The 12,422-nt window shown below is 47.2% G+C and overlaps 2 protein-coding genes across 9 annotated transcripts in view; one reads left to right on the top strand and one right to left on the bottom strand.

The window, feature by feature from the left end:
• The window catches only part of NDE1 (nudE neurodevelopment protein 1), a 39,875-nt gene extending 33,611 nt beyond the window's left edge, over positions 1-6,264 (top strand). For 4 of the 5 annotated variants that reach the window (XM_037067690.1, XM_037067692.1, XM_037067691.1 and 1 more), the window contains 4 exons: positions 1,373-1,552; positions 2,887-2,978; positions 4,044-4,195; positions 4,994-6,264. In XM_037067690.1, the coding sequence (XP_036923585.1) occupies positions 1,373-1,552; positions 2,887-2,978; positions 4,044-4,195; positions 4,994-5,087 (518 nt within the window). In that variant the 3' untranslated portion in view covers positions 5,088-6,264. Of the gene's footprint in view, positions 1-1,372; positions 1,553-2,886; positions 2,979-4,043; positions 4,196-4,867 lie in introns of all 5 variants that reach the window. The other variant, XM_037067694.1, reaches the window with a different exon arrangement.
• A 1,016-nt stretch (positions 6,265-7,280) lies between these two features.
• Positions 7,281-12,422, bottom strand: part of MYH11 (myosin heavy chain 11) — a 121,085-nt gene continuing 115,943 nt past the window's right edge. For 2 of the 4 annotated variants that reach the window (XM_037067750.1, XM_037067751.1), the window contains 2 exons: positions 10,878-10,916; positions 7,909-7,996 (listed from right to left, as the gene is read on the bottom strand). In XM_037067750.1, the coding sequence (XP_036923645.1) occupies positions 10,886-10,916 (31 nt within the window). In that variant the 3' untranslated portion in view covers positions 7,909-7,996; positions 10,878-10,885. Of the gene's footprint in view, positions 7,997-10,877; positions 10,917-12,422 lie in introns of all 4 variants that reach the window. The other 2 variants (XM_037067748.1, XM_037067749.1) reach the window with 1 other exon arrangement.

Genomic DNA, 12,422 nt, shown 5'->3' with positions numbered 1-12,422 from the left:
ATACATGTGGCTTAGAACTTCAGCATATGCTCTTTGAAAGCTGGCGATTCCAGAGGTGGTGCTTTCAAACCAGTATGACAGTACAGCATCCAAGTTGGATATTTGAATGTCATAAGAGATTTTTTTGAGTCTCAGTTATTTGTAACATTAACTTAGTTTCTAATGTGTGGCTAACAGAAGGGAGATTGAAAAGAAAAACTCAAGTTTAAAAGGTAGTTGTTCCTAAAGGCCCATCAGTAAGGAAGTGGTTAAACAAATTACGTAGACTTATTTTGAGGAATGTTAAGCATTTGTTAAAATGAGCAAGGTGTAGATATAAATGTGGTCACAGAACAGTTGTTAGGACATACCACCACAGGGAGAAGGATAAGTCGTAGACAGATGTATACTTCTGTTTATGCTAAATAAAAAATTACCCATATTAGATGCTTAATAAATAATCCCATACAGGGTGGGAGAAAAGTAGGTTCGTAGGTGTGAATATGCAAAACATAGTCTATTCTTATACTATTATTTATTATTATATTATTTTCAATACGTACAACTATAAACCCACTTTTGCCCCCTCCCCATATAAAGTACATGTATGAAAATACAGAGAAAAAGATTGGTAAGATCTCCATGTTACAGTGATTACGAGTGAAGAGGAACATTTGGGGATGGGTCAGGGAAGCATATTTCTTCACCTAGTATTCTACATACCCTGCCACGTTAAAAATTTTTTTGAAAACAATAAAAGCATTAGTGCAGCCCTGGCGGGTGTAGCTCAGTGGATTGAGCACAGGCCTGGGGACCAAACAATCACGGTTTGATTCCCAGTCAGGGCACATGCAGCGTGGTTCCCGGCAGGGGACACATGAGAGGCAACAACACATTGATATTTCTCTCCCTCTCTCCTTCCCTTCCCCTCTAAAAATAAATAAATACAATCTTTTTTTAAAAAAAGCATTAGTGTTTCACTACTATAGTTTAATTATTTTTTAAGATTTTACTTATTTTTACAGAGAAAGAGAGGAAGAGAAACATCAATTGGCTTCCCCCCACAGGGGAACTGGTCCGCAACCCAGGCCTGCACTGGGAATCGAACTGGTGACCCTTCAGTTTGCAGGACAATGCCCAATCCACTGAGCCACACCAGTGAGGGCTGCTGTAGTTAAATTTTTAAAAACCTCTTTGTCATTACTCACAAGAAAAACCATGTAGTCTTACAAGCCTGCTGGGCAGTATCCTGTAGGTTCATGTTTCCTCCTGGGGTTCCTCATCCTGGTGCTTCTTTTCCTTGACCAGGGTCTGCTGCTAACTCATCCTCTCCTTTTTCCCCTCCCCCATCACCCAAAGCAAGGACTTAACCTGAATCCTTTTCCTGGCCCAGATTTGCGTCAGGAATTGGCTGTGCAGCAAAAGCAGGAGAAACCCAGAACCCCCATGCCCAGCTCAGTGGAAGCTGAAAGGACAGACACGGCGGTGCAAGCCAGTGGCTCCCTGCCATCCACCCCCATGACTCATCGGGGACCCAGCTCCAGCTTCACCACACCAGCGTCATTCAGACGTGGTAAGGGGGATGGGAGTGGGGAGGACTTTCTTTGCTTTACAAAGCTTTGCTAGGTGAGAACCCAGCGTGGGAACTGAGTTAGAGAGAAATCAGACCAGTCTGGGCAGCAGGGAGCAAACGGGGAAGCTCTTTGGGCAGAGCATCGAGGTAACTGAGAAGAGCCTCTTGGCTGTGAGGCAGCAGAGCGCAGCGGAGTCTGCGGTGAAATGGAAAACAGAAGCCCCATCTAGAGGGGCCTCTGCTTCTACCACAAGAAATGTGGGCCCAGCAGCAGCAGACAGTTCCACTCTTTACCAGAAGCCAGAAATCCTCTTGTTGAATAAGAACACTGCCAAATTTAAAATTTCAGTGACCAATAAAGAGTGTTGTGTGGGTCCAGTAATGTATTCTACTAGAAATGGAGCCGGTGTGACCTATGTTGTGTTGTAAACATGAAGAATTTGAGTTGCACCCCAGCCTTTCTCCTCTGCCAACTGAATAACTGTGAGATTCTTCAGGGTCACTCAATAGTGAATAATAATAATAGACAGTTATTGAGTGCTCAGTCACTGTCCTTAAAATGTTCTGCATGTATATGTGTATGTGTGTGTACACATATACATAAAACTTCACTGTATTCTCACCACAGGCCCAGGGTGCAAGTAATGAAGGTGATACCCCTGTTTGATGGATGAGGAGACTGAGGCCCTGAGTTGAGGGCTTGTCACCCAGCTGGGCAATGGCAGAATTGGGATTCAAGCCCAGGCAGGCTGGCTTCAGGGCTCATACTACTGTGTATTGCCTCATCCCTTAGCTTGTCCCCTGAGGTGAAGAGACTGGTAAGATTTCCAGGTTCCCAGTGTAGGGCAGTGTTTTCCACACTTCAGCAGGCACAAGAGTCATCTGGGAATCTTGTCAAGTGCACCTCGCATTCAGCCGCTATGGGCAGGGTCTGGGATGCGTTTCTAACCTGTGCCCAGGTGATCCTGTGCAGCTGGTCCCTGGGTCCTACTCTCAGGAGAGAGGCTCTGTCGAGTAGAACCCGTGGGAATGTGGTCGGCATGGAGGCTCTTCATGTCAATTAGCTAAGTGGAATTCCTGCGATTTCAGGAGGGCTTGTGTTGATTTTGTGGTAAAAGAGTAATAGGTAAAGATACATGTTTAATACAGGTATTGTAAGGCTGCTAAGGTTCAGTCATCAAATAGACTCTTACTGTGAGACAGTTAATTATTGAATGAAACAGGGCAGCGTTCAGAATCCAAGGCGAGAGTAGCTTCCTTTGTCTACCCCCGGGGTTTTGCACAGACTTGTGACTGAGGGTTGGTGTTATGTGTGCTTCCTTTTGCACGCCCAGGTCTCGATGACTCCGTGGGTGGGACTCCCCTCACTCCTGCGGCCAGGATATCAGCCCTCAACATCGTGGGAGACCTGCTGCGGAAAGTAGGGGTAAGACCGCTGGCGCCTCCCTGGGGTTGGGTGTGGCTTCTGGCCTGTCCGTCAGGATAGTTGCGAGGGGTGACCTTATCAGTTCCTTTGCTGTCTAACCCAGGGTTCATGAGTTCCAGATGTGTAGCTCCGGGTTAGTTGCGCCCCTCAGAATCACAGGAGCTTCTGTGGCCCTTGTCACTGACAAAGCCCCAGAGCCCAGACTCTGTGTTATCCCTTTGGTCCCTGGGGAGATGGGTCTTTCCTGTACCATTTTTCCTTGGAATTTGGGAAGTTCGGATGGTCTCTATGACTTTATTTTCTTAACTTGAAAAAAATGAGAAACATTTGAAAATTTCCTTTTCTCTTTTTATTTCTCAGTTAGTTAAAGAGAAAATCTTGAAAGGCTAGGGCAGGTAACTTGATAGGTTTTATATTAATTACAGGGAAGGATTCTGATTTTAGACACACATAGGTATTCTTTGTAGTTTTTCCTTTTATTTATAGAGGTGATGCTTGGAAGGCCACATAGTTTAATTCTGGGCAGTTTGTTGTCAATCAGAACGTATGCATCCAGAGCTGCAATTTAATAGGAGCTTGAAACTTTTCTTAAGTTTTTACTTTGGGCTTTTGGTTGTCCGGTTTTCTGATACATAAGCAGGTCTCTGCTTTAATACGTTGCACAGCTAGAGTATAGAGAAGCCTGGGGTGGTTTCAGTGCCCTTTGGTTTTTGTGGGGTCCATTTACAGCAAGGCAGAGTCCTTGTTTAAACCTGCGTCTCTCTGCATGTTTAACAAGGTAAACCAAAGGGAGTGATCCCCCAAATTGATTTCCTATTTCCCATAGGCAGAGTTGGATAATTAGTAGGGTTAGTGATTAGTTAGTAGGGTTTGCTGCTTCCAGGAAGCAGCAAAATATCTTAGACCAGTGGGCCTAAGAGTTGGATGGACATTGGATTCCTTAGGGCCCCCTTTTGGAATTCCAGTGCCCCACACACTATTTCAGGTTACTGTCTGCATGCAGGTTCCAGGGAGAGAGAGGGTTTTTGTCTTTAACTTGAGAGGTGAAAGCATATTTCTCTCTAGGCACTGGAGTCCAAACTTGCGTCCTGCCGGAACTTCGTGTACGAGCAGTCCCCAAACCGAACAAGTGGCCCTCCCTCAGGGCGGGGGAGCAAGAACAGAGATGGCAGTGACAGACGACCAAGCAGCACCAGTGTGCCTCTGGGTGATAAGGGGTCAGTACCTTTTGCTGTCACTTCCAATGGGAGCCTCTAACTTCTGAACAAAAGCCATTTTTTAAAAGTTGTAGGATTATGTTAGTGAACCTAATCCTCTACCCCCATCTCTTGAGACAGAGTTAGGTCGTGTCTTCTGTTGGGGCAAACGGCCAGGGAGAGGGTGGTGTTTATTCAGATCCTGCAGCCCCGGCTCCTGGTCACACTGTGAGGATGTCCTGTATAAATCACTTGTTTGGGACTTGAGCTTCAAACACAACTTCCTCCAGAAGAGGATTTTTTCCTTTCCTTTTTTTTTTTAAACCTTTAGAACCTTCTGGAAACTGGCACTAAATTCCAGCCAGACTAGAATCCTAAAGCCAGTCATTGGATTGGAGAACAGATCTGACCTCTAATAGCTTCATTTCTTTTCTTCCTTGAAGAAACTCAGGGAAGCTTCCAGCTTCAGTAACTTCTCAGTATATCACCACCTTACTGGACCCCAAGCCACATAAATTTGGTGGGTCCGTGGCAGAAAGGTGACAGGAAGTGGAGAATCATTTTCCGTGGCATGCACCTAACTCCCTGACCTTTAAAGTGGTTTTTTTTAGAGGGTCTTCTGCACCTGGGCTTTTTGTGTGGACTTGGGAATGTGAGAGCTAGACAGCCAGTGTCCTTTTCTTCATTTCACAGGAGAGAAAATTGAGACGCAGTGACACAGCTCCTGACTCTTGATATTCACTCTTATAACTGTGGGCTGATGATAGTCAATCTGTAGCAGCTGTAATGTCTGCTTAATTTGGTTTGCTCTGTCTGAAGGTCGGGAAAACGCCTGGAGTTTGGGAAGCCAGCTTCAAATCTGTCCTCACCATCGCTGCCATCTGCCCAGGGTGTAGTCAAGATGTTGCTTTAGGAAATCCACAGGAGCGAAGCTACTGGTGTCTGTGCAGGAGCTGTTATTTTCCTTCCCCTCTTCACACTAGGTTTTTCTGTGTTTTTGTTGTTGTTAGTTCAAGAAATATGGGCGAGCAGTCCCACTAGCCAATGATTGAGGCAATCGCCTGTGGGCCCTGGCGGTTGACCCTGTGAAGTGTTGTTTCTTAATCCCCAGCCTCCCTGGTGCTGTGTTGCAGAGGGATCCGGACAAACCAGACCCTCTGGAAAGGGCTCTGCGGTGTGGGTGCTGAGGCCACCCCATCATTGTGAGCTGACCCAAGTCCTGATTGGCCTTGAGAGGTGTTTTTAATGTCTGAAGACGCCTTTCAAGAGGAACCTGAGCCCACTTCAGGCTCACCCCAGCCCCGTTCAGCTGGAGCTTTCTTCTAGAACAGTCTCCCAACACTGTGTGGCACAGCAGGGATCTGTGCACTGAAATCCCGTCTAGGAGTGGAGAGTAGAGTAGGCACGTGCTTATTGAAACGGGTGGCGTGCACCTCGTAGACTTTCTCACCTGCCTCTCGTTGAAGCTTTTAGAGGAGTGCTTGAGTTTCCGAGCACATTCTATGGGGACCGGGGTCATGGGAAATCTGTCCTTTTTAGATCGGTCCCGACTGTTAGTTGTCCTGAGCCGCATCCCTGGCATGGGGGTGACCTCCACTTCAGGGCCCTCAAGGTCACTGGGATGGAGTGGCCTTGGAAATGCAGCCTTTAAGAATAGGATTTCACTCAAGGCCATAATGAAATAATCAGGGTGACCTTCACATAAGATTAAACCCCCAGGATTGTTGTTGAAAGCCTGCTTGTCAAAGAAGAAACGAACACAGGATTTTCAGCCTGGACAGTGCGTGTACTCATCACTGCTTGTTGTGAATGGCTGTCTCATGCTTTTGCTCTCACGTACAAAGAAGACATGAATTCAGGAGCATGTGTGTAGCTTAACAAGCTTCCCTTGGTTACTAAATTATTTTTCCAAAAGAACAGCAAACGTATTCCTGATTTGAAAATAGAACTTTTCAAGTGCTACTGAAATTCTACAGAGAATTAAACTTCAGTGTCTGGTTCATTATCCTAGAAACATGCTAACCTGTACTGGTAAGAAGATGTACTTTTATTTTTTTAAAAGAATAAAATCAAGAGAAACTAATTTTCAATCTGTGTGTGGTGATGGTCAGTAAATGCTGCTATGTTCTTTTGTGTTTGCCCATTGGATGGTAAAAGACTTTTGTTTTTAACCAAGTAACTAAACATTTAAAAACTTACTTTTTAAACATTTCCCTTCAAATCAACCCCCTAGAACTGTTTTGGGGATACATCTGCATGCAATTCAGGGTGTGTGAGCATTTGGTCTTTGAGCTGAGCTTTCACGGTCTCCCTGTTCACGCCTGTCTCAAACCTACTTGAGCCCACGGGGTCCGAGCATCATTGGAGTTGAACTGTTGCAAGGCACCTGCCCGGCACACTCCAGCTGAGGAAGGAAAGGGCCCACAGCCTGGTTTCTTATGGCCCTCGCACAAAGAATGGTTTTTGTGTGTGTTTTTAAAGGGTTGTTTCAAAGAAAATGAATCCGTGACAGAGACCACATATAAACTAAAATACTCTCTGGCCTTTACAAACTTTGTCAACTCTTGTGTTTTAACTTAAAAATTCAAGGAAATGTTGTATTCTTTACTTTATATACATACTGCTTTTTAAAAAAGATTTATCTATTTATTTTTAGAGAGAGTAAGGGAGGGAGAAAGAGAGAAACATCAATGTGTGGTTGCCTTTTGTGTGGCCCCCACTGGGGACCTGGCCCGCAACCCAGGCATGTGCCCTGACTGGGAATCGAACATGAGACCCTTTGGTTCACAGCCCAGTGCTCAATCCACTGAGCTAAGCCAGCCAAGGCTACATACATACTGGTTTTGATGGATAAAGATGTTCTTCCTGGTTGTATTCCTCCTCCCTGAGCCTTGGGCTGCCCACCTCCTGGTTGGAGAAGCCCCTCACACACACTCACTTAGCATCTCTGTTCTTTCTGCCAGGTGGGAGCTTGGACCATTTATTTCACCTCCCTAGGCCTGTCTCTCCTTTTATGAAATAACCTTGACTTCATAGGGTTGCTGTGAGGATTAAAGGAGAATATTCTTTCACTCTGTAGAAAACAAAAGAAAAACTGACTACATTCTAGTGATTTATAACCTTTTATTTATTGTGAGGGTGTCCTTAAATACAGTCTGGGTGCGTATAAAACAGTGTAACATTCCTGCTCTTACCCATTTGAGCAGTGTCTCCTCTTTAATTCAGGTGGCTATGGAAGGCACTTGGTCTCAGTGAACTGTGTGCATCTGAGGTGTGGTAACCAGGCTGGGGAAAGAATTCTCAAACAAGGTCCTACTCAGAGGTTAGGGAATGGCTTGGGAGTAGGGGGGGGTGCGGGCAGTGGCACCCATTTTGGTGACTTTCTCCCCATTTATGTAAACTAAGTTGCCGGTGATTAAGTTACCATGGGTATACTTTTCTAAAAACTCAAAACCTGGGCACAACTCGTTGACAGGGGGCAGGGGCGGAGAGGGTGTGTCTGTGTCTCCTGTTGGCTTCTCTCATTTGGTACATGATTCAAAACCTAAATCCATACCCTGAACACAGGGCAGTGTTTTTCTTATGTTCATCGTGAGGGGTGTCTGTGATGTTTGGAATTTGAAAATGGCTTTAGACGGTGCGAAGCAGAGTCCACTGGGGGCCGTCTTGTTTTGTTTTCAGCACGTTGTCTATTCACTGGCTTTGGTTCCGTTGAAGTCCGCATCACGAGCATCCATTTCTTCCTCCGAACCGTCTGCATTTTCAATAACCCTACGTCCTCCAGACCTTCTAGAGGGAACAAAAGAGGTCTCGTTTCCTCGCCTGTGGGTTGTAAGAAAACACATTTCTTTAGAACAGAAATCTCCCTTGAGATTGTAAAAGGTTTTTTAGATGGGGCAAAAATCAGACTCAAATTTTGAGGCACAAATACTGAGGTCAAAGTCAACAATCTTGACCAGTTTCAAGGCATGGTTACATTTGGTCAGCTGGAGGGGGTGGGGCAGGTGGGTAGATTCTTCAGAGCAGGACGGTTGGCTTTGGAAAAAATGCCTGGCCTGGTTATTCGACAGCCCACAGGATTCTGGTCTGCTATGGTGACCACGTCCTGATGGGTTTATTCACACACTGGAGTGTAGGTATGAAGGAGAAATGTCCTGTTCTCATTCTACACCTTGCCTTCAGAGGTGGAAAAAAAAGGGAAGGGTTTTAGGTGTTCAATTGGAAGATGATGAAAATGGACATTAAGGTCAGCCCCAAGAGGAAGACAGGTCACTGCGCAGGTGCTGGAAGGCTGTTCTCTGGTTAAAGGCAGCACAGCACCCCCAGCTCTCGTGGGGTACAGTTCTTGCACTGAGTTACTCCAGGGTGGGAGTCTTGTCTGTGTTTTGCTCACCATGGCAGCCACCATTCTGGGCTTATAATAGTTGCTCCATGACTTTGTTAGAAAAATAAGTTGACTGTGTCAATCCAAAGTGTATTTTAGCTCTAGTTGGTAGGACACCTGTCCCTACCGCTCCCATCTCCTCTGTGTTGCCTGATGCCCTGAGTTACCCTCAGGTGACCCTGGCCATCTCAAGTGAGGCTTTGCATAGGAGGCGGGGCAGGCAGGAAGAAGAAAAATTTATCTACCTTCACGGTTGGGAGAAATGTTTGCCTCCTTTTCAGTGACCCCAACAAATAATTATGTTGGGCAATGGCCAGCTGGCCTTGTTTTGACCTGATTCAGAGGTCAGGTCTTAAATCATTTTAGGATATCTAAGAAGAAAGCGGACTTTTTGTAAGAAAAACAGCCCACTTGACCAGCCCAGAGGCTGGACAGAAAAGCCACGAAGGTGAGCCCATCCCAGTTATTGATATTGTAGTCAGGGACATCCTGGACAGGTAAGATTGGAGGCGTAAGCAAGGCTCAGAGAATCCTGATCTGCTGAGAAGGGGCATCCCAACAGATTGGGGTCCGAGGGTGGGAGAAACCCGGGCTGGGAAAACCCACTGGCTGGTATTCCCAAGGTGCAGAGGTCAGGAGTAAAGCTACACTAGACTTTCCGCTCCGAGCTAGACTCAGGCCAGCCTCATTCATGTCAGGGGACCTTCTGGGCCTCCTGCTCTGTCACAACTAAATTTCCATCACTCTCTCTCTAGCAGCGACCTCAAAAGACCTAAGAATTTGGGTGATAGCAGGGCCTCAGAGCCCTGGGGGAGGAGCAGCAGCCCAGGCAGCTCTCCCCTACTTGTACCTCAGGTAGTGGGGTGGCCCAGGGCCAGCGAACAGTGCCTCCCTAGGCGCTGGGCACTCTGCCTCCTGAAGGAGTCTGAATTTGTTGGCTAGAAGAATTTAATTGATAAATGGGTTCTCTTGATCTAAGGACAAAACTGCCCTGAGTCACTCACTGAGCAAGTCCCCTGCTTGGGCTCCAATCCCATGAGCCTGTTTGTTCTGATTCAGGTGTCTTTCTTGAAGGAAATGGTTTCAAATCCTAGGCAAAGGTTGACCCTGGCTATGTCTGTCACAGGAAGTAAGGGACCCCTCTAAAGAATTTCTTAAAGGGTCTGGTCCTGGAGAATTTGGGTTCTATTTGTGGACTCAGAGAACTCGTTCAGAGCGCTGTTGGCATACCGGGGATGAGCACTGGGGTAGAAGCACCCACTGCGCCATCCAGCCCCAGAATTCAGCTCATGCTGTGACCCCAGTGAGCTGTCGGGAGCGTCTGCAAAGCTGTGTGTCTTAAAGGCTAAAAGCTCCTGCCAAGACCTCATCTGGCTTTAAGTATTTGGGAAGTGACAGCAACGCTGGGATTCTTTGAAAGAGAAGACAGACACAAGCCAGGGCTTGCTTGGCCTCTGAAGGTGAATGAGGAAAACCAGGCCCTAGTTGCCTAACTTTACGTGTGGAAAAGTTGTTAAAACCCCAGAGAAGTCAAGGCCTCTTCACTTTGTCTTGTGAAGGGTCCCATGTGCTTCCCAGAGTCTTGTGTATCCCTTCCACAGTCCGAGTACATGCCTGTGAGACTTAGGGAACGGGCTCTGCCCGGACTCTGCACAGCTCTGTGGTGGCCTGCGTCCACCCTTGAACGCTGAAGATGCAGTGAGGCGCTAGGCCATGCTGAAGCCTGACGCAGCCCCAGCGCCTGTAAGGTATCGTGGTGAGCTCTTACTTCCTTTGCAGAGAAGTTTGTGAATGCCTGGCCGAGGAGGGACAGATTTCTGGGCTGTGGTACCATGGACCTGTGCTTTGTCAATTCCGATTCGTGAATTAGACCCACCCCGACTGAAGCCATTCTCCAGGAACGTGCCCACATTGTGGTGCTGTTGTGCCTGTTCAGTGCAGTGTCTTAGCTGGACGAGGAAGCACAGCACAGCGAGAGGCCCTGTCCCTGGGAGAGCGGCCCTCTTATGCAAGTAAGAACAGTCTAAGTGACACAGCCTCTAACTGTCGTCAACACACAGTGAAAAGGACACATTTGATGCCACGTCATGCCAAAGCGGAAGTAGAGGAGGGGAATGGGTCAAGACATGAGGTCTTGTGTTGATCTTCACTGTGATGGAAGACAGTTTTGAACTAAGATGCCTAAGCCTTCAGATTTTGCAGGAATCTCACAGAAATGTGCAAGGGCCAGAAAGGGGGCAGGGAGGGCGCGATGGGCAGAAAGGAAATGGAGACTGAGCGTAACACATAGGAGCCGCAGTGAAGCTGAAGGCTTGATACCTGGTGAGTCACTGCGGAGTTTCCTGGGGGAGGGGGCCTCTGAAACAGAGAGAGGAGAGAGTCCTTGGTGGTTATCATCAGACAGACGGGAGGGGGCCCATTTAAGTGCCTTTTCGATCATGGAGGCATGTGCCTCAATTAAATAATTACAGGCACTTTTCAGTCAACCTTCCAATGAAGCACCTAAAGCCCAGGCTGTTACACAAAAGGACAAGCTACTTTCTTTTAATCAAAAAGTGAATTTCTGTCTTTCCGAGCTTCTTTTAAGAGCACAAGTGGCTTCCTCCCATTACGCAGACCTGTTCAGGGAGGCAAAGGCATGAGCGTAGGCTATTTGAAAGATCCAAGTGGGAAAAGAGTCTTAGACAGAGCGTGCTGCAAAATCTCAGTTATTACTTGGTCTTCGTTGCCTTTTCTGTCTATAGCTAGAAGGTAGAGGTGGACGCCTTGGGCAGCCCATGTTGGAGATGTGGCACGCGATGGGGACACCGGTCAGGCTCCAGGGGGGCCTGTGTCGAGAGGGCTCCCACCCCCTAGGAGTGCTTGTGTCGAGAGTTATCTGACTGATTCAACTATGAAATTTGTTTGCAGTTCCTCTGAGAGTTGGCTAGACTTGCCGACCTCATGACAAGCTCCATTTGGAGAAAAGCTGTGCTTGATTTTAGTTTTTTGTACATCTAGAAGACTCCGAGAAGGCAGAAAATGTGACTCGTCCTCCACCTGCATTCTGTGTGTGTTCATGTTAGGGCTGTAAAAGTGGTTTAGTACAGGCGTGTAAGGCCCAAGAAGGGTCGGTTGTCTAGGGGAGAACCGACATAGGGTGTGCAGCGTGTCCAGAGAAAAGGGCATAGTGACAGACAGCAAAGGGGTGAGAGAGCGGGAGTGGCTGACGACTTTCCCCCACTCAGCCAGCACTGAGGGGTGTCACCACCAGCAGAGCGTACTCTGGTGTCCACGTGGTGACAGCAGCTCTCCTCCACTGACAGCCAGCCTGGGGCATGCTTCCAGGCCCCTGCTGGACCTGAGAGATTGGGCCTGGTTTCCTTTCATTAGGGACCCATAAGCCCCTCAGTATGCTGGGCTGAGGGCTCCTTCCTGAATCCCAGTACCCTGAACCAGCTGTTCTCTTCCCCCTTCTGAAAGGGGTTGGGCTTGCTTTCTCCTTGTTTCATGCAGTGGCTCTCACAGTCTGGAGTCTACAGGGCCAGGTGATTTCAGAGGGCTCCCGGGCACGCCATTGGATAGCTGAACGCGCAGTCAGAAAGGTGCTACCTTTTCAACTCTTAAAATATGTCTGATTTTTTCAGAGAAAGTCTACTCGGTGCTCACGTGTTTTGTCACTCACTTTTTAACTGAGAAGTAGGCTGTAAGGTCATCAATTTGTGGCCATAATGGCCAGAACTCACTGTTGTTTTCACTGTATGTAATTGCATGGGACCTATTGGTGCAGGCGATGCTGGTGTAACAATAGGAGGGGTGGTAATGTATGATTAACACAGTTCATTTTGAAGAAAATATCAAGTCAACACTAGTGTCGGCAGTAAG

The sequence above is a fragment of the Sturnira hondurensis genome, unplaced genomic scaffold (assembly GCF_014824575.4).
Source record: "Sturnira hondurensis isolate 20B ecotype Veracruz unplaced genomic scaffold, ASM1482457v3 Scaffold0017394, whole genome shotgun sequence".
Classification (NCBI taxonomy): domain Eukaryota; kingdom Metazoa; phylum Chordata; class Mammalia; order Chiroptera; family Phyllostomidae; genus Sturnira; species Sturnira hondurensis.
The sequence above is the reverse complement of the archived record's forward strand: the minus strand, read 5'-3'. Positions and strand labels throughout refer to the sequence as shown.